Genomic DNA, 22135 nt, shown 5'->3' on the forward strand with positions numbered 1-22135 from the left:
AAGGTCATCTGCAAATTTCAGATATAGCAGCTATTCATGAAACAACTTTCAATATCATTGATGAAGATGTTAAAAAGCAACGGCCCCAAGTGGGATCCTTGGGGCCAACACCAGATGTACTCTGTACTTCATCTGATTCAAAATTGCACAGCTTAACAATCTGCCTACGGTTAGATAGTAGCTTTTCAGCCACATATATAGGGAACCGATAAGGCAGTACTTGCTTCATTTGCTTAACCAAAATTGCATGATTGACGCGGTCAAAAGCTTTACTGAAGTCCATATACACTGCATGTACATGACAACCCTCCTCAAAAGACTGGATAACAAAGTCAGTACAAGTGAGAACATTCAGCTCAGTAGACTGCCCTGACATAAAACCAAATTGTCTGTCATTAATTACAACACCAAGATGACGCACCAAAAAATCATAAACAATCCTCTCAAAAAGCTTTGGGATAGAATTAAGAATACTTATTGGTCTGTAATTCTTGACCTGAGTACTGTCACCGGACTTTGAAATGGGCGTCACAAAGCTTGATTTTCAAAAATCAGGGAAAACACCTGTCTTTGGGGATAAATTAAACTTGATTTACAGATACTGAATCGTTACAGTTAGGTGGTGGCTTGCTATACATTTCAGAAAAATACTTAGAGAACAGATTGACTATATCAATACCAGAAGAGCATTTCACGTTTTCGTAAAATATGTCTTGATGGACTTCGCTGTTGCCTTTTTTATTGTTTACAAACTTTTTTTCAAAATTTCGCAGATTATTCCTAAGAGATTGCTCTGTAAGAAACACATATTCATCATAGCAGCGTTTTTTTTAAATTTTACATCTTGTCCGTAGTACCGAAAAAACACGATAATGGGCATCCAATTGTGAGTTCAAAAATCTATTGTGTGCCCTCTTCTTTGCAACTAACTCTTTCAACTCTGATGAAGACCAATATGGAAATTTTTTTGCGGAATATAACTTTAAAGAATAAAGCAGTCAATACATAAATACATAATTTCATAGAATACATTTAACATATCGTTCAAAGTTAAATTCGTTAGCAGTGTATCCCAGTCAAACTGCGATAGGAAATGATGGTGATGATTGTCTGTTGGAAGTAATGCAAAATCTGCCATCGAAACAGTTACATCTGAGGAAGGTGCCAATACCAAGTCCAGAATTAAGCCAGTATCGTTTGAAATGTGGTTGACCTGAAATAAATTATATAGGGCACAAAGGCCAGACACTATCTGGATAGACTCGACTTCACCAGGTGACACTGAGACCAGAGAAACAGCAATTGATCCGAGCTCCTCATCCAACCAACGGCAGTGAGGTAGATTAACATCGCCCACAACCGACAATTGACAATGAGGGGAGTCCGTCCACCAGTCCTTCCAAATCGTCCACAAAAATAGCATACTTGTTAGAGTATGCTATAGCCTCTAATAGCTGATGCCTTCCTGAGCCTGAGACACAAACAGTGCCTCAATTTCCTTGCTTGATGACAAAACCCGACTGTTACACTCTTATCCACTGCAATCAGCACTCCCCCGCCACAAGAACATTCACTAGTAAAAGCCGATCTATCCTTTCGGTATACAGTACAATCATATAATTGGAGTTCATTATCAAAGTACTCACTGGCTAACCAGGTCTCATTTAAGACAATTATATGATATTGAGAGTTATAGGACACATTCTGGTGCAACAGGTCAAGCTTGGTTCGTAAAACCCTCACCTTTTGGTAATAGACCATCAATTGGAACTGAGGAAGCGACACATTCATTTTTTGAAGGTTTTTCGGAAACAATTTTAGGAATCCCTGCAAAATACTTAATAAGTAGATCATTTTCATCTTTTCTTTGTCTCTCTTTCAAGTTGCCCTTCAACTCATTTAGATCCTTTCTCTGTTGAAGTGTAAGATCAGCTTCAATGTAGACCTGTCCAGATTTCTTTTGCTTCTCAACACCCTTACTACTTCCTCGTTGCTACTTAATTCGACTCTAAGAGACCTATGCCCATTCTTATTTTTCTGGCCAACTCTGGTCACACTACGAATCTGTATTTGACATCCAGTGATACTATCCAGTAAATCTTTGGCGCGGGTGCTATCATCATTATCTTCAGAATTAAAAAGCATGATGTTTGTTTGCTTTTTCTGTCGTTCGGACATTTCCTGTATGAGATTATCACTTACCGATGGAGTAATAAGCAAGCTGGTTGGTTGAGGCTGTTGTAATAATTTAATATCGTTTCTGATGTCATTCAAGGATGATAAGAAAGCAACATTTAAGAGTTTTACCTGTTCTTTAATTTCATTGATCATGGAGCCAAATTTTAAACACTTATTTGTTTTTTTCTGATATCCTGAACTTCAGTTTCCAAGTTAGAAACACGATTCACCAAGCCAAACAAGTCAATGAGCTTAGGAGAGCAGTCCTTACACACTTACGGCATAACTGAACTGGAGAGAATAAGTGTTCTTATTTCCGTGATACTCATTCCGAAGCAAGATTTACACAAGACATACTTGCACAAATCACATGGATATCCAAATATATCCGTGGAACTCTTAGCTGGTTCCTTAAAAATACATACCAGATCATGTGCCACTCATTTTGAGATTAGATTTAAAAAACAATGTTAAGTTTCAAGTAGAACAAGAAATAACAGTCCTTTTAGGATCTCAGAAATAGGAGACGAGAATATACACCACTTAACCAAAACTAACAATTAATATTCAATTTAGAGTGAAAAGTTCACAAAAATTATCAAAGGCCAAAAAATAAACAAACAAACTCAGTGAGGTTAGGTTCAATTATATATTATTATTATTAATATTTTATTATTATGATTAATAATTATAAGCATTATCTCAAATATTAAATAAGTTTTCTTACTCACGGTATACTATCGATACTAGTTAGAAACAAACTGTGGGGAGGTTTTTTACTGCCCCAATCACTTGTAGCGCTCTCCTATGTAAGGAGAGACCTTACTTACAAATTTAAGGATTTAAGAAGAACTGCTCCACCATGGGGGCCGATTACTGCTTCACTCAACCGCCTTCAATTTCTGCAGCGGTTTTTTGTTGTAAAGTTAAATTAGTTCAAGAGAAAACAACAAAGTTCAATTTTGATTTGCTGCGAGCGTGTCTTCCATCTTACAACTGAACGGAGACGATACCGTGAGACGGCTTAAAGGCGACTCGCTGAGAGGTGACGAGCGACTGACACAAAGACGCCGCACTGGTGGCGGTTATTTATAGAACATCAAAAGGCTGGTAGCGGCATGGTAGAAAAGCGACGTTGCCGCGGATTAACTTATTTTAAATTGTGTTCAATTTTAGATTTTACAGTTTTTATCCGTTGTAGAATTACAACATATTCCCCCCCCTTGAAGTAACTACTTCAAAAAAAGAAAGTAACTGGTTAAGTTGCAAGCACAAGAAAGATACATATTATCTAGATTTAGGATTACAGAGGTAGCCTTTAGATTAAATCAATTCTAAACATTAGGCCAAAACTTGGTTACAAATTAAAGTCACTTAGAAACTTAAAACACTTAATTCTACATCCTTAAACTAAACATTTCAGGAACTTAAAATTATGCTAACAACAATATAAATTAGGCTAACACATTATCTATTCTTTAGAACACTTAACAGTCTTGGTTAGCGCCATTAGGCAAAGGACATAATTTGGTAATTGGCCTGGTGAAGGTTCCATCTCCAGTTAACACCTTAACCACTCTGACTCTTTTGTCCTTGCCTGGTAAAAGTTCAATTATTCTAGTCATGTAAAACAGGGGTTTCTCATTCAAGAGTTGTTTAATTTCGTAGAAAAAATATTGATTTTGAACCAAAGCAATTAATTTGTTCTCAGAGTTCTTAAGCTCCTCTACTGTAAGAGATGTGTCTTGTTCCTGAGCTAATTTCCTACATTTATTAATGAATCTTAAACAGTACGCAAAGCTACGTTGTAGCCTTGTAAAATTTGAAAATCTGCTAGATAAGTAATCACAAAAATGTTCCGTTGAAACCTTACTCAGATGAGTACATACCTTTTCTTCGGGTGGATTTGGAACATTGATTTGTACATTATAGGTTTCTAAGTCAAAATTAGTATCTTGCAAAAAAGGTGGGCCGTGCCACCAGAGATCTGATTTTATCAAATTTGAAGGTGTCATTCCTCGAGAGAGAATGTCCGCTGGATTATCCTTCGATTTTACGTATCTAAAGGTATAATTAGAGGCAACTTCTTGTATTTTTGCTATTTTATTAGACACAAACTGAGTCCATCGAGAGGGAGAAGCACGAATCCATGCTAATACAATCTCAGAATCTGTCCACAGGTTTACCGTAAATGAACAAGGAATTTGCTCCTGTAGAATAGTTACTACTCTTCTAGTCAATTTACTACACAAAAGAGCACCCAGAAGCTCTAATCTAGGCAGTGTAATATTTTTTATTGGAGACACTCTACTTTTTGAGGAGATAAGTATGCAAGATGTACATTTATTTAAGTAAACAACACGCATGTAAACACAGGAGCCATATGCCTTTATGCTGGCATCCGAAAAAGAATGAAACTCTAGTTTTAAGATATTGGTTTCAGTCAGTAATGGTCGCGGTACATTTAGACCCTTGAGAGCGGGAAATTCTGTTATAAACTTTAACCATTCCTTGTGAATATCTGGACTTAAATAATCATCCCAGTCTAATTTAGCGATCCATACCTTTTGCATGATTATTTTTCCAATTACTGTGATTGGGTTGATGAGACCAATTGGATCAAAAATTTGAGCTATTATAGAGAGGACTTCTCTCTTCGTATAACTATTCTTTATTTGGAGATTGGGTAAGGACACTGAAAAATAGTCACCCTTTGGATCCCAATAGAGTCCTAGCACCTTATTCGAACCATTTTCTGGAGCAATTATATAATTTTGCTCTTGTGATGAGTTGGAAATATCCTTGAGAAATAAAGTGGAGTTGGAGCACCATTTGTGTAAATGAATACCAGCCATGTTAAGAAGTTGAGTCACTTCAGAATAAGTCTTTTTTAATTTATCAAGGTCATGGGTTGAATAGAGAATATCATCCACATAACATGTTTTTAGGAGTGCCATACTTCCTAGAGGAAATTTATTTTTATTTAAATTTGCCAACTCAACTAAACAACGTGTACTTAAGAATGGTGCACAATTTGTGCCATATGTCACTGTCTGAAGTTCTAGACATTGCAATTGTTCACAAGGAGAATCACGCCACAGTATATTCAGCAAAAACGTATGCTTAGGGTTAATTCTGATCTGCCTGAACATTTTTTGAATGTCTGCAGTGAAGGCAAACTTAAAGAGTCTAAAATTTAAAAGAACATCATAGAGTTCTGGCTGAATTGAATAGCCTTTAAGCATAATGTCATTAAGGGAGACTCCGCTGGTGGTTTTCATGGAACCATCAAACACTACCCGGAGTTTAGTTGTGAGATTATCCTCTCGTAACACACAATGATGTGGCAAAAAGAACTTTTTGTGAGACAATTCATTCGTAAGGGTAAGAGGAATAACTTTAGCATGCTGCAAGGAAATGTATTCCTCGATAAAGGATTTATAGTCAGAGTAGAGCTTCTTATTTTTACTAAGTTTTGATTCAAGATTCAAAAATCTTTGTTTTGCTCTATAAAAAGAGTCACCTAACTTTTGAAATTCATTCGGAGTTTTTAAAGGTAAATCGACTTGAAATCTTCCATTTGGCAAGAAAGTAGTGGTGGCCTTAAAAATCTCTTCGGCCTTATTTTCTAAAGCGAGTGCAGGTCTTTCTATTTCTTCAACCTCCCAGAATTTTTGCATAAGAGATTCTATTGAGTTTTGTATAGGGTCACATATTGGGCTAGTCTGAACAAAAAATGAGAAGTTTGACATATCTGAAGCGTTTTCCTCAGGTTGAGTATTGTAATTCAGGTTCCTCTTATAATTTAAGGAGCTTTCAGGAAGAGATCCAGATATAATATATCCAAAGTAAGTATTTTGTAGGGTAGGTAATCCCTTTCCTAACTTAATGAGTCCATCAATTAATATTTCATTGTAAACATCACAACTGAGAAGTATATTAATTGGACCAGGCACAGAATATGTCAGATCAGCAAGCTTAATATTCTGAGGTAAGCTTAGTGAGCTTCTATTTATATTTACTTGGGGCAATTTTGACGTTATTTTTGGCAATATTGCACAAGAGACATCAAAATTGATGGTAGTGCTGTTATGTGGAAATATCTTTACGTCCACCATCAAATCTGACATTGAACACTTCTCAGAAAGAGTGGAAATTTCAAGTTTTCTTGAATATGAGGTAAGCTTTAATTTATTACATAAATCTTGGGTTACAAAGGAAGTCTGACTTCCATTGTCTAGAAGTGCCCTTGCTGTTACCGGAGTTCCATCCTTGGTATACAGTGTAACAAGGGTTGTGGCTAAAAGTATATGACTTTTTTGGCCTGTCTGAGCAATAGCTGAGAGGCATGAGGTTTGATTTTCAGGCTGAAAACATTCTAAGGGATCTGATATATCTTGTGTCGAAGAACTGGACGAATTAGGAATAACCACGGGAGTATCTTCCTCCTGTTGTGTAGTTATGTGTAATGTTTGAGGTCTTGGACTCGAAAAACTTGCTGTTTTAGCAGGGTTTTGCGATGAATGATGATTACAGACTTGGACGCTATTGGAGGGGTTATAAGAGAGAGATGAAATCTGATTTCTATTTGTCTGAGAAGCACTTGAGGGAGTACTTGTAATATTTCTTGTTGCTGGGTAACTTATGTGTAAAAGGGAATGGTGTCGACCATTGCAGATGCTGCACGAGACCTGGGAGCTGCAGGTCCCAACCATATGTTTTGTGCCTAGACAATTTCTGCACAACTGTTGAGTTTTAGTGAAATTAAACCTATCCTGTGGAGAAATTTGTTTAAATTTATCACAATGATATAACTTGTGATTTGTCGCTGAACAAAACAAGCATTTTAAATATGGGCCAGTCGAGGGGCCAGTTGACCTAAAGTTTTCAGCATTATGTAGGGTAACCCTTGCCTTAGATGGCTTAGATTCTTGTTTAAATTCATTAAAGCTGAGCTTTTCTAATATTTCACATCTTTTTTCCAGAAATTCATGAAACTGAGCAAGAGTGGGAATTGACTTAGGACCTATTTCATATTCGAAGGCTCTATGAGTAGAATGATCAACCTTTTCTAAAAATATTTCAATGAGAATTAAATCCCAGTGTTGCACTGGTACATTCATATTTCTGAGGGCTTGCAGTGTTTGTTTAGACTGAGTTAAAAAATCTCTTAAGGTCTGAGAGTTTGCCTTGACTAAAGAGGGAGCCTTCAGCAGGCGTTTAATTAAAAGGCTAATAACACGAGACTTATTTTCATACCTATCCTTTAATGTGTCTAATGCTATTTGAAAATTAGTATCAACAACCTCAATGTTTTGAATAAGATTTAACGGTTCACCCTTGAGGTAGGATTTTAAATATATAAATCTTTGTAAATCCGTCAAATCATTATTTTGGATAATGAGCGTAGAAAATAATTGAATAAATGAGTTCCATTCAGAAAAATTCCCAGTAAATGGGTTTATTGACAGTTGAGGTAGTTTGACACTTGATGAGGCTGGTGAATTACCAATTTCAGCGTTTCTACTAGAATTATTCACTATAGTAGTAGAAGAACCAGATCTTGAAGAGGTGTGTGCATAAATTTTATCTTTTATTAAAGTAAGGGTTGTGACATACTTTGCCTCCCACTCGTCTACTTCTGTGGAAATTAAAGTACTGTCAAATTGCTCAAGTTCTTGTTGAATTTGTTCATAATCATTAAAATAAGAGATTAATTGCTCCTTTTTTATTTCAAGAGTACTGATCGAGTCACAGTCTGGGTTTTGCAGCACCCAGTTATAAGTACGAGTGATTCTAGCCTTTAAACTAGCCAGTCTTTTGTTTGCACCCACTGTCAAGTCTGGTGCTTCTGCACTTTCCCTAGGTTCTGTCATTATGAATTTGATATACTAATATTAAATATAGAGAACTGAGATAAGATAAAACAGTAAATAAAACATATAATTAGGTTAAAACCTAGTTAAACTTTACAAATTATGAGAACCGAGTGGTTTTTGTTTACATGAGTAGTTATTGTAAACCAATTTACAGCTTTGGATTGAGTCAGAGCTACTTTAAGCTATACTTAGCTAAGAGATTTATTTAGAGCACCTTATTAAACCGAGATTAAAACCTTATTTTTTGCACATGCACCAATTTAACACAATAGTTTATAGCAAAGTTATTATCCTTATGAATCCAAAAGAGTATTTACAAAGAGTTTGGAACGAACTTACCAATAAGTCCTTGAGAACGCGAGCACTAACCGAGCACTACGCATTAACTAGCGATTTGCGATTTTCCGTACAATTTTTTGTCCACTTGGAAAACTTAATTTAAATGAGAGAGTACTGTGTACTAGGAGATTTGGTTACCAATCCACTCTAGGAGAGACCCAGAACATTAGGAGGAACCGGGAACTTTAAACAGGAAACAGCAGCAATCTTTACAACATAAACTGAGTGAAGTCGATGAATATATCCGAGCTCGTAGGACCAACAAATGTGGGGAGGTTTTTTACTGCCCCAATCACTTGTAGCGCTCTCCTATGTAAGGAGAGACCTTACTTACAAATTTAAGGATTTAAGAAGAACTGCTCCACCATGGGGGCCGATTACTGCTTCACTCAACCGCCTTCAATTTCTGCAGCGGTTTTTTGTTGTAAAGTTAAATTAGTTCAAGAGAAAACAACAAAGTTCAATTTTGATTTGCTGCGAGCGTGTCTTCCATCTTACAACTGAACGGAGACGATACCGTGAGACGGCTTAAAGGCGACTCGCTGAGAGGTGACGAGCGACTGACACAAAGACGCCGCACTGGTGGCGGTTATTTATAGAACATCAAAAGGCTGGTAGCGGCATGGTAGAAAAGCGACGTTGCCGCGGATTAACTTATTTTAAATTGTGTTCAATTTTAGATTTTACAGTTTTTATCCGTTGTAGAATTACAACACAAACTTTATTGATTGTAAAGGGTGATTCAAATTAGCAATTTTGAAATCAAATTGAATAATCCTTTATACTTAATTACAAAATAATTCTTACCGTCCCAGAGGCAGAAGTTAAAATAGTAAAAGGTCGCGCATGCGTCCTGGGTGAACCGCTACGCGATTGACTGGGCGAGTTGACTAGTGGCGATGTTGCCGGCTGAGGAGGCTGCATCGGGATTTGTTGATGAAGTGGAAATGCCGTCACCTATGAGAAAAACAATTAAACAATATAGTTTACTTAAATGGAAACTATACTTCTGCCGGTGCGCCAAAGGGCATTGCAGGCCATCCAGTCCTAAATTGACCCATGAATTCAAAATGAGGGGGAAGCCCTGGAGGATGGTGCATGGCTAGACCCAAAGGAAAAGGAGGACCATCATGGCTCTGTGGAAAAATTGATATTACAGGGTAATCCAAAAAGAACTCCTGATATTTTATACACTGACCTTCATGTTTCTATAATTACAAGCGTTCTGGAACTCAAATCCAGGCGGCAAAGAACGAAAATTGACAGGTTTAATTAGCTGCCTACTCTCCCGTATATCAAACAGTTTGAGAAGCATCTGACTAAAAAAGTCTCTTTGCTCAAATGTAAAGGCGGGATGTCGCGCCGCCATTGTGTACAACAACAATAGCTCGTTCAACACTTTATCGTCGGCCTCCTTTGTAATGATATCACTCACGGAGTCTGTCCTCAAAAACTTGTCAGAATACCAATTGGCCACACTATAATTGCGCGATTTTAACAAGGAAACATTAATTAACATCCGATGCCGAATTACTTCATCGCGTAGAGTTTTATTTTTGAGCACCGGGTCCTTTTCCAGTTTTTCCATTTCATTGGCTGCCATAGCCTGGGTTCTCAGTTCGTGGAAGCTGTGTTTACCGATTTCCTCGAGGTAGCTGCCCACGAACCGCAACTCGAACGGGATACACATGTTTATTAATTCACATAACAGATCAATGCGTCTGTAACTATCCAAGTCCTTGAACCATGTCAATATTTCCTCCTTACACACCATCTCCGGAACACATTGATGTCACAAGGTGAAGTTCTGGAAAATAAATGAAATAAAATATAGCTTGCAGTATTATGACGCCATCTGATATAATTTAAAGATTTTATTTACATAGATGCCTTAAGCATAATACAATTTTACATAATAAAAAAGCAAAGATAACTTATTTGAAGCACCATTTCAGTAAAACCAATAACCAGTGGAGGTTTGTGTGAGGTTGGTTTGATAGGGAAGTCAAAGAAGTAATTACAAATGACTTGATGATTATAATTATCTATAGATGGCTTTGTATTGTTACTAAAAGTTTCTTACTTGTATTTATGGAGTTTAATGATGCCACTAAATGTATCTTTTTTGACATAAATTGTATCAAATTTTGTCTTATTTGTAGCAAGAAATCCTATCCTATGAGCATATAAAAGCCAATCTAATAGTATTCTAAACTCGTCAAGTGGTAAATAGTGCGATATTGAGTCGCATATTTTGCTACAATGAAATCAGGAAATGTGTCAAAATGGTTGAAAGAGCTTTTAATTTATTAAGTATATTCTTAGTCCTTGTTAAAAGTTAATTAATAATATATAAAAAAAGCTTCCAAAATAGTAATTTTATATGTTTGACAACCTTATGTCCGTTTTCTTAACAACCTATATGTTCAATTCTAATTACAACATGCAAGATCTTATAATTTTTAACAAATAGGATGCGATTGTATTTAATTTTAAAGTATATTAAAAATTGCGCTGTTACTATTATTACCGCATACTTACTAGTCACAAGTGAGCCCGCAGAAGCGAGGGTTCGTGTTACATTATAGCTTATACTTTGTTACTTATTAAAATCTTTATTCAAATAATAAATTATTAAAATCAGTTAAATAGGTCAGACCTTCACGCATAATTTATATTGGTCACCTATCACAAAACCACCTGTCCACTTATAAAACAATGCCATCCATGTACTATTTATTATTTACATTGTCCGACAAAGGGAAAGCACTTTTTAAGACTTTTGAACAATTTAAAAATGTTTTAATAATCAATGTGTTATATTTAAACTAAGTTTATAATAAACAAGCAGAAAAGACTAAACATTTCGGCTATTTACATTTTTTATATTTGTACACATTATTTGATAGATATTGGGTATTCTCTATGATTCATATATATATAAGTATATATGATATACAACGTGTAACATAAGTGATGACTTTAACTTTAAGGGGTGAATTTCCTTGTAATTTTTTAAGTAAAAAAGTTCATATAAAGGTATGTCCGGGGACGCCTCATTCTCGAGATACAGAGGATGTTAAATTTTTTTTAATCGACTTTTTATTAATATCTGAAAAACGTTTTTTAATGTTTAATTGCTTAGTTTGATATAAATATCAAATGAAGAAAAAATGGTGGCGTACACACAAAACAAATACATTTTAATCAGCTAACCACTTGCCACGTCATTGCAATTATTATTTAAAATTTAAACTCCAAAAGTAGCATTTTATTAATTAGTTTATTCGAAATGTTTTTCAGTTTTTAAATGGTTATTTTTCAGGTAATTTTGAAGCTTTTTAGTATTTTCTATAGAGGTCAGACACATGCTGAGATATGAATGAAATGATGTGGAAAGAAAGAACAAGATACGCAAAAAAATCAAGTGACAAAAAGTGGTTAAAAATACCACTGTTGTTTTATTAAAAAAGAAACACACATAAAATGTTTGAGGTAAATATGAGAATTCCAAGAGATACCTTATACAAATAATAAACAAATTGTAAAAATTTCAACAAATTCGGTAAACGCGTTTTTTAGAAATTCAAAAATTGATTTAAAAAAACAATTAACACCCTGTATTTCGAAAACGAAGCGTCTCCGACATACGTTTATATGAACTATTTTTACTTAAAGTTACAAGGAATCATTTCTTCAAATTAAAGTCATGACTTATGTTCCACACTGTATAAAAATTTACATATTTTCTTAAAAGTTATATCCGATCATTCCATGATCCTATTCCATTTCAATACGGCAATGTAGGACCCCATACCATACCACGTATCATGAAATTTGTATACATTTTCTTTCGACTTTTAATTATTTAATCACAATATCTGAAAACTCCAATTTCCAGTTAATCAAAAATCTTACTAGTAAAAATTATTTTTTATTAGAAACCTTTTTAATTGGTAGTTTTCTTGTGATGTTACGAAAAAACTATTTTCAGATGCCCAGTTTGCAAGTTTAAAGACTGTAGACACTTGACATATGTCCACTTTAACTATCTCATATCAGGTAATGTCCAGTCAAATTGTCCACCATCAATGCAATCAGGGATCTTTTGTTCCAACACACTTTTTATTCCCACAAATTTTATTGATAATCTTGTCTCTTAGAAAATAGAAAAGGCATTCTGGCTAAGGCTGGTCTTTCAAAGGATAGCTTAACTCTTGAGTATGTCTGTCCAAAAATCCACCATGAGCAAATTATCCAAATTGAGGTTATTTCTGAAAAATGAAAGAGCACATATTGCTTCTTAAAAGTCTCTTTATAATGATGGAGAGTTTTAGTTTACAGAAGAGAAACTTAATGAAGTAATTAAAGAATTCATTAACTCTCAATTGCTAAATGCTAATTGTCTAACTTCTGGTTACAGGTGCTCAGTGAAAGACAAAGCCTGTGCCCTTTTAATTTTTAAATGCAGTCCATGGCTTTACAAGTATTTAAGGCAATTTTTCCAATTACCATCCCCAACATCTTTTCAAGCTATACTCTCCAATATACCTTTCAATTGTAGACAAGTCAAACCATATTTGGAACACCTTAAATTGAAGGCAGAGTCTATTAGTGAACTAGATTGTTGTTGTGCCTTGATGTTTGATGAAATATCTCTAAGTTCTGGACTTTTTTATCAAAAATTTAGTCAACAAATTTTAGGGTTTGAAGATTTAGATTCTCTGGGTAAAAACACCAACCATGCAAATCGTGCTCTTGTATTCGTAATTGGAGGTCTTAAAAAACCATAGAAAATGCTAGTGTCCTATTTTTTTACGCAACATACAGAGGTTTTAATAAACCTAATAATTAACTGCATTAAAGACTTGCAGTCGATTAGGATAAAGGTCTGTGTAACTGTTTGTGATCAAGGTAGTACTAATACAGTGTATAAAAGAGTTTGACATGATGCGATGCAAACTATACCAGCAACTTATTGATATGCCGGATCCTCTATAGGAATTTTATATTTTTATATTAATTATTGATGATTTTTAGAGCATATATTTTATACAAACTCTATGTCAGTTATATAAATATTATAGTTTTTATATAAATTTGTATTGACAGTGGTAGTCGAGATATATTGAAGCATATTTTTTGTTTTGTTTTTAGATTTATATTTTGTTTTTCTGCATTAGTGTAACAAATATATTTTTTGTTATTTCTTGTTACTATATGTTAATTATTTTTAGAGAATTTTAGGTTATATTTTATTTATTATTATTTTATATAGCATTAGCTTTCCAATTGCAGTTATTATTTGCAGTTATATATGTACGATTTCATAATTGCACATTTAAATAGAATTTTGGGTTTTTCATACTTTTTGTTTTATTTAGAAGTTCTGACAAGTTTATTATTTTTAAACCTTTTTATTATTAAACAAATTATTTATTTATTGCAGTCTATTACAATATTGCAATTTGTATTGTATCATAAATTATTAACAGTGTTAATTACATATTATATTAGAATACTTGAATTCTTACATTTTTAATTAAATATTTGTGTTTACATAAAATCATACAGTTATGTTTTATTTTTATACCTCTAATTTAAATAAACATTATTACTGAAGAAATATTCTTTTTTGCATATGACATAATAACATGTGAGTCAATATTACCCGAGGACTTTTTTGAAGTAGAAAAAGTATAAAACTGTTTAATGGTACAAAGGTTTTTTAATTCTTTTGGTTCCAAAAGTTAAATTTACAATGAAATGTGTTAGAAAGAGCACAATCATAGATGACAATCTGTTTTATTCTAATGGAGTGCACGTAAATTGACATTTAGTAGGTTTCTTAACTTGGGTCCCTCTTAAAATTCAAATTTCCCGCGCCTAATTTAATTCATATTTGGCGCCGGAGGTTTTCTTTTAAATCTGATTGGTTACACGGGTTGCCAATAGAGTTAAGGCTTGCAAATGTCAAAATTAGTTCGAATTATCGCACATTCAGTAGAGGGCCAAAATTTCTTATCCCTAATAAGGCAATCCGCATTTCTCTATATTTGTGTTTGGTGGACGCCGCTCTTATTGCCCGTGTTCCCGCCGTTCCCGATTTCCGGGCAATTGTAGAGCGCTCCTCAGTGCATTTCTCGATTTCATTGAAACATTTTCCGGTAAGTTTCTTTTTTTTCTAGTCATTCATAACCAAGGAAAATGACGTCTTGAATGAGGTAATTAAATGCGTTATAATATAATAATATTATATATAATTGTAAGACATTTAAGATTTATTCTATTCGGATCTGTATCTATAAAGTATTATGTAGATATACTGATGCAAAAAAAAAAATTTTAATGTTTTTATATCCAATAACAAATACCTACTTAATGTCCTCTCCAGCATATTTTGTATAAAACATTTTTATCTATAAGGTGAAACTGAAAGTTAAAGGGTGGGTCAAGTTATAAACACCAGTAAGTGTTTCTTAATTTTATTATTAACGATGAAACGCAATGAAAAAATCTAGGTTATAAGTATAAAATTTAAGACATTCAAGTCAAAAAAAAAAATTAAACAGAAACCATAAGGCCACTTTAAATAAAACTGAATATTAAGTTTTAAAAATTAAGGAAGAAGAAATGTAATAACTAAAATAGGATCTCTTATTAATGACTTTCATTCATATTTGTTTCAAAAAATTACAATTAGGGCAGATGTTAATTCCCTTAATTTGCAATTCAATGGGATCATCATACCTAGACATCATCCGCAAAATTCGAGAGATCTTTTACATATGACCTGGATAAAGTCTTTAATAGTCTACCATCTGCCCTACAAGTCTGCTCTATCTCAGCTTTCTACCATATTAAAAACTATGTCTCGTCCTTGCCCCAATCTTCTTGATTTAATAGATTATTCCACCAATAATCAAATCTTGTGCCCACACATCATCTAGTTTTGTGATAGATTGGGAAAAAATTAATTTTTCTTTTTGAATTTGTTAGCTTTAGAATCTTCTTTTATTTTATTGAAGGATTGTATTTCTACTTCTCGTTAGGGATAAAGTGGATAATGATAAGCGTATAAATCAGCTGAACAAATTATGTTCCAGCTGCACTCTTGCCTTTTCATTGTATATGTATATACTTATACTTGAATAAAGATTATTATTATTATTATTATTATTATTTAAAATTAAAAAACCATATGTAATTTTTCAGTTTGTAGCAATTTATTATGTTTATTTATAAAATAGTAAAGTGTCTTCTCATAAGATGTGGCATCAAACTACAATATTATTTGAAATTGTTCTATTTTTCATGTGATCTATGATTATTCAGTATCTCATACTTTTAATATATCAGATTTTTTGATATTTTGTATGTAATTTGTTATATATATTTAGTATGTAAGTTGTTATGAAATTGCAATACTTCAAATCACAATTTTAAGGACACTTTAATTATAATTTTATAGATTGTTTTAATAACTTGTTACCATCCCTATTTCCACCTTTTTTTGTAAGGAAAATTGCTCCAAGTGTAGCATTTATTCTTACACACTGTTTTCAGTGTGTTTTTCTTACTACTACTGAGATCTTTGCCAATGAACAAATTATTGTATGCGTTAAGAAATTATTCAGGAGATTGATGCTAATATGTCAATGCAATTACTTTCATGTAATAAGTAATTTTAAAAAATTTATTCCTATTTAGTAATTTTTCAATTTATTCCATTCAAAAATTTGCGCGTTTTTGAGGTTTTTTATGAACTGTTCTCAGGCATTTGACCTTATTTTTATACCTTCCAGGAATTGAATATATTTTGTCATCTTTAGGCATTTAAAATATACTCAAAACAAGAATATCCTGAAAAGTTAATAACATAGTACATCTCACTGTATTCTTACAAGTACACCTTAACAAGTCCTAGTTATTCAGGTGACCTTTTTTAGCCAGGGCCAAGATTGAACTTCCATACCATTATGCTGAATATTTAAAATTAGATGCCAGGTTCCTGTCCAGGAAACCAGCAGATGATCCTCTGTTCTACTGGCAAACAGGTTATAGTTAACATGTTGGTCATTGATTAATACAGATGTTCAATGACCCAATTTTCTTAAGAAAAAAAGAATTGTCAGCACCAAGTCTGTTTCAAATATATTTGACATTTTCAGTACATAGCTGTGCCAAAATGAATAGGTTAATCTCATATTATTGAATGTATATGGAATCCAGATAAAAATATTTCATTTGAAGAGAATTACAAGTATAAATAATAATCTTCAAAGATTCTAGTTTTTGATAATTGTTTTTGAGATGTAAATAGCTTTCATATCTAGCCCAACTAAGGTGAACATTTTCAGGCAAATAGTTTATTATAGAACTCCTTTGTAGCTCAAACAAAAGAGGCAATATCTTGTTCATAAAATTAAATAAAATTTCCAAATATTTTAAAGTCATTGACAAACAAAATATTACTAAATTGTGCAACTTGATAAAAAATAATGAGGATATCAAGAAAAAATATATACTAAATTGCCAACTGAGTATCTGAATACTTGGAAATGGAATTCATAGCAAAGAATATGATAATTTTCTAAAAACTAAAGAGGATATCAAAACAATACATACCAAACTGTCAACAGAGTAGCTACTTGAATACCATTTACATGGATTTTCACATTGGAAGATGCTCTGGATTCTGGCTTCAAAAATTGATTGAAATGAGAAAATGGTCATAAAGACCAATAGTTTCAAAAATCTACCATCTTTATCATGTTTTAATCAAACATAAGTTTATATGGTATTCATAAAAAAAGTTTATTGAGAATTACGCTACCATTGCAATGCAGAAAACAAATATGAAAAGAAAAAATTAGCTCTACCAGTTAATTGTACAATTTAAGTCAAAAACTATCTAACCCAAAAGTTTAACTTATTGCCAATAATATATGATGTATACAATTTATCAGTACATATGCATAAGGAAAAACTTCATTTCAATCATTTGTTCCTAGTTCTGTGTCATGCAGAATGTTATTACTCAGTATTGTAGATATATACATTTATTGTCTTAATGTAATTATCTTAATAGTAAAATATTGTAGCAACAAGAATAAAAAATAAATATAAAATATAGACAATTTTTAGTAAATACATACTTATACAATTACATTTAGAGAACATACTGATGCACCACTAAACTCCAAACAATCTTTTATATTATGTATAAATGTCACTAGTAAAGTAATATTGGTAATTGGTGACAAATATTTTCAAAGTAATACATTTTAATTTTAATATGTTGTTTTGTTTATTACTTCAAAAGAGTTTAATGACCATTCTGAAAAATAAATAAGCCAAAACATGATTAATGGCCCACCTCATTGCGTCATGATAAAATAATACATAGTAAAGACAATAAAGTTTAGTATTTATATAAGAAATAGATCATGGGAAGATTATCTAGTTGAAATATATAAATTATTACTGATAAATACAGAGTATAATTCAATTTTAACTTCAGCTTTTAGTGAACTTTCCTAATTAGTTCCCATTAATAATTTTAAATAAGAAGCCAATTAATTTTTTTATTTAAATAGAGATCCGAATACACTATGAAATTAATATTTAAATTTAAGATATCCTAAAATTAAAACAAAACACTAATAGTAAAATGTATCTGCAGCAGGATTTAAGGGGAGGACACCCCTTCAGACTCTCCTATGTAAATGTTGACAAAAGACACATGAACTCCTATATAAAATATTGATAGAATACAAACTGTGTCATCCCATCTCCTTCCCAGACAAAATGGTAGTTACTCCTACAGTAAAATGACATGTTATGAATCTATTTAAGTTCGCTAAAACAACGTTAGTATGCCTATTGAATATAATTCAAATTAAAATATAAATTTCACAAATTTGTAGCATTTTGTCCTTGTTACATTGAAATCATTTCTATTTTGAGTGAGATAATTGTAAATGGTGCTTTATAATCCTAAAATCACTCAAATCGTCTAGCAATAAGTTGAATTTTTAAATAAATGCTGTGGTTAAATGAAACAATGATGTTAGTCTCTATTCTAGATCTTTCCAGTTCATGAAAGATCACTAAGATGCTACTTTGTTTATCTCTATTTCTTGCTGAGCAGGAATGAATATCAATATGTATTTAAGTTATCAGTAGCCTGTTTACCAAAAATTAGGCCAATTTAAGATAAAAGGTGAAGTAAGCAGTTTAAGTTCAAAAAACTTGAGAAGTTTCATTTTAATATTTGGGCCAAATCTCAAGCATATGATATATTTGAATAGAAATACCCCCAATAAACAGCCATAAATGTATTCTAAGAGATATTTTTTATTTATGTTAACTTACTAATCAAGATATGTGCAATTAGCAAGAGTAAGATTTAATTTATTAGCAATAACAAATTGATCCAATCTATTTTATATTAACTTCATGAATCCTAAAAGAATGTATAAAATTAACCATTTAAATATAATAATATAAGGAACAACCAAGCAATATACTGAGGTATATCGTCGTTGAAATACTAATATCTTGTAAACCACAAAAAATCAAATTTTTGTTTTTGGTGGCATTGGTTAGCGTAAACCGAGTTCTACAACTCTGTTAATACATTGAATACAACATAAATTTTACTTGGTGAATATTTTGGATTTCTAATACCTCTCAGTAAATGGCCATATTTTTGTAGGCAATATCTCTTAACACACAGTCAGGAATATTTCAGAAACAGTAATTTATTACTTATTTATTAACAATAAAAATGTCTTCATATCGCGGAAAATTGTTAGTGTGTGTAAACAAAATAACCCAGGTAAGTTTATGCATATACATTCGCTTTAAAATAGAGTACATTAGGGTGGGTTTAGGTCCTTTTGTGATTTGTCTTATATTATGGAGTAATTATTTTATTCTACTTATGCCGAATTTATACATTTTGCATAATCACAATCATAAGTAAAACTCAACAAAAAAACAACTTAAAACTTTAGGACTTTTGATTGTGATTTGTGATTATGCAAAATGTTGTACAAACTCTGCATAAAGGCAAAATTAGTCCTTATTTTTTATTAACGTATAATTTTAAAGTAGCTACGGGTATAATCGACTTTACCCCAATAAAAAGTTAAATTTAAATATTAGTTAGTTAGTTTTCTAACGTTTTTTATTTAATTTTTTAATTTAAGATAAAATTTAAATTTAACTTTTTGTTATAGTTATGTCGAGTATAATCTAATGGTATAATATTTTGAACAGATGACTTCAATCAAAATTTACATAAGCACCTACTTATCACGCCTGTTAGTGCTTTGGACGAAGAGAGAATAATAGAAAGTATAACTCCTTTTGATATCAATTATCTTCCCATAATATATGATGAAGATGATATTGACACTACTTGCTATAGAAGAAAGTGACTTTGAAAATCCCGATGGGATTTCCGAGATAAATATTTTATCAAGCAATAAAATCGATTTAGAAAACTTATTAGATCTTGACGAAAGGCATAATATGAGCTATGAAGGTGTTACGTTACAAACTATGGAGATAGATCAAGATGAGATACTTCAAAATGAAAATTCAATGGAATCGGACTATGATAATACTGGTGGCAAGACTGACGGTAAAGATCATGATCATGATACATTTCAGAAGTAGACAACTGTTCTGATAGCTCAAATAGCGAAATTGAACCACATAACCTGAGAGCCTGGCCAAAATCACATAGACGACGAAGCTTCTACATCGCAGACTACAGAGACAGATCATGATGATTTACCTGAAAACGACGAAAACCCGCTAGAACCAGACTATGGTAACATGGTAGAAGGACGAAAACGAAGCATTAAGCGTCAAGAGGATAGGTGGGGCAAAAATAAAACAAAGAGACAAAGAATGGAAGGACAACCATACATGGGTTACAGTAGAAAAGACAGCAAAGTTAGTAATAATATTCCCAAAGAGGCTCGAAAACTAGGACCACCATGCAAATCAAAGGAACATATTAGGGTCAAAAATAAGCACTGTGCAAAAATATCTGAAGAAGAACGCCTTAGAATATTTAAAAGTTTCTGGAATGAAATGAATTGGGACCAATGAAAAATTTTTGTTATAAACCATGTAACAAAGAGCAATCCAAAAAGAACTTATACGAAAACAGAAGACAGTAAAGCGAAACAGCGAAAAAACCTTGCAATATTTTTTAACCATTAATAATGAGAAACTACAAGTTTGCAAAAAGATGTTTCTACAAACATTGTGCTTGGGCGAATTTTCGCTTCAGGATTGGATAAAAAAAGGAGATCTTGGTATGACTACTTCAACAGAAGTTAACAAACAAAAGAAAAAACCTTCTTTTAGAGCAGATAAAGATGCTGACAAAGAATACCTTAAAGAATTTTTTGACAAGTTGCCTAAATTACCATCACATTATGCTCGTTCCAGTTCTACAAAATTGTATTTAAAAACCACTGTTGAAAGCTTAATTCACCTCTTTAATTTGTATAAGGAAACCTGTAATAAAGATAACAGATCAGTCCTATCTAGAACGGTCTTCAATAGTATGTTCCATTCTAAAAATTTGTCATTATATCCCATAAAAAAGGACAAGTGTGACTTATGCACTAAACATGAAGTAGGGCAACTTTCAGTGAAGAATGGAGTGTTGATAGATGCAAAAAGGATAGGGCTCAGGATGAGAAGAACAAAGACAAAGAAGAAGAAAACACTAATAAAACAGGACGCGTTTTAACAGTTGATTTGCAAGCAGTTAAAGTATATCCATTCGTTCAAGCCAGTGCCATTTTTTCAAGCTTCAAACTATGCTGTGATAATTTTACTGTTTATGATACAGTTTCTCATCAGGCAACTTGCTTTTGGTTCACAGAAACTGATGCTGATGACAACATCAACATTTGTGATCTGTTTGCTGAAATATCAGACCAAGAAAAGTAAGTTGTTTCTTAACTATATTAATATCATTAAGTTTATTAATTAAATTTATGTTTTTTGTAAGGTTGTAAATGATCCTGTAGTAACAGACATCAAAGCACTCACGATATTTGCCTAATGACAAAATGTAGGATTAGAAACTTGATTTTGATGCCAACTGGAAAGAGCTTCCACAGAGACCAAAAAAGATGTTGTGGAGTGCCCAGTCATGTATAATGAGAAAAGAAAAATAAAGAAACAAAAGTGGCAACACCTGCAAACTTTAAAATCCGTTATACCCAGAGACTGTCACAGTTTTTATGACAATTTAGCATACAGTGAAGTTTAATATTTTCATACCATTGTAAATTAAGCCTAGTTATTAATAAAAAATGGGTATATTTGTTTCTAACAAAGTGTTTTATCTACAAAGGGTAAACTGTGTATCCCACTCCAAAAACAAGATATGCATTACAATACCTCATATGCCGCAAAAAATGTTTATATAATTAAAATTAGTAAAAAGTTTAATTTCAAATAATGTTGAATGAGAAATAGATTATCTAAAAAAATATTCAATATCTAAGTTAAATACTTTAAATAAAAAATAGTTTTTTTCATCTCCTGAAAAATGTCATTTGTGGGTTTATGAGGTATTAGTACTTCAACGACGATATGAGAATTATTACTAAATACTAATAGAAAAGATTTCTTACGTACCTATACACCAAAACTCATAAAATTTATCCATATAGGATTTCATACAGAAGCATGCCTAA

General features: G+C 32.4%; 1 protein-coding gene across 3 annotated transcripts in view; it reads right to left on the reverse strand.

Moving 5' to 3' along the window:
- The window catches only part of LOC126743514 (uncharacterized), a 49259-nt gene that overhangs the window by 25897 nt on the left and 1227 nt on the right, over window positions 1-22135 (reverse strand). For 2 of the 3 annotated variants that reach the window (XM_050450645.1, XM_050450646.1), the window contains exons 2-4: window positions 9595-10203; window positions 9404-9532; window positions 9204-9353 (exon numbers count right to left, since the gene is read on the reverse strand). In XM_050450645.1, coding sequence (XP_050306602.1) covers window positions 9204-9353; window positions 9404-9532; window positions 9595-10170 — 855 coding nt within the window. In that variant the 5' untranslated portion in view covers window positions 10171-10203. Of the gene's footprint in view, window positions 1-9203; window positions 9354-9403; window positions 9533-9594; window positions 10204-22135 lie in introns of those variants that run through there. The other variant, XM_050450647.1, reaches the window with a different exon arrangement.

The sequence above is a fragment of the Anthonomus grandis genome, chromosome 13, assembly GCF_022605725.1.
Source record: "Anthonomus grandis grandis chromosome 13, icAntGran1.3, whole genome shotgun sequence".
NCBI classification, from domain to species: domain Eukaryota; kingdom Metazoa; phylum Arthropoda; class Insecta; order Coleoptera; family Curculionidae; genus Anthonomus; species Anthonomus grandis.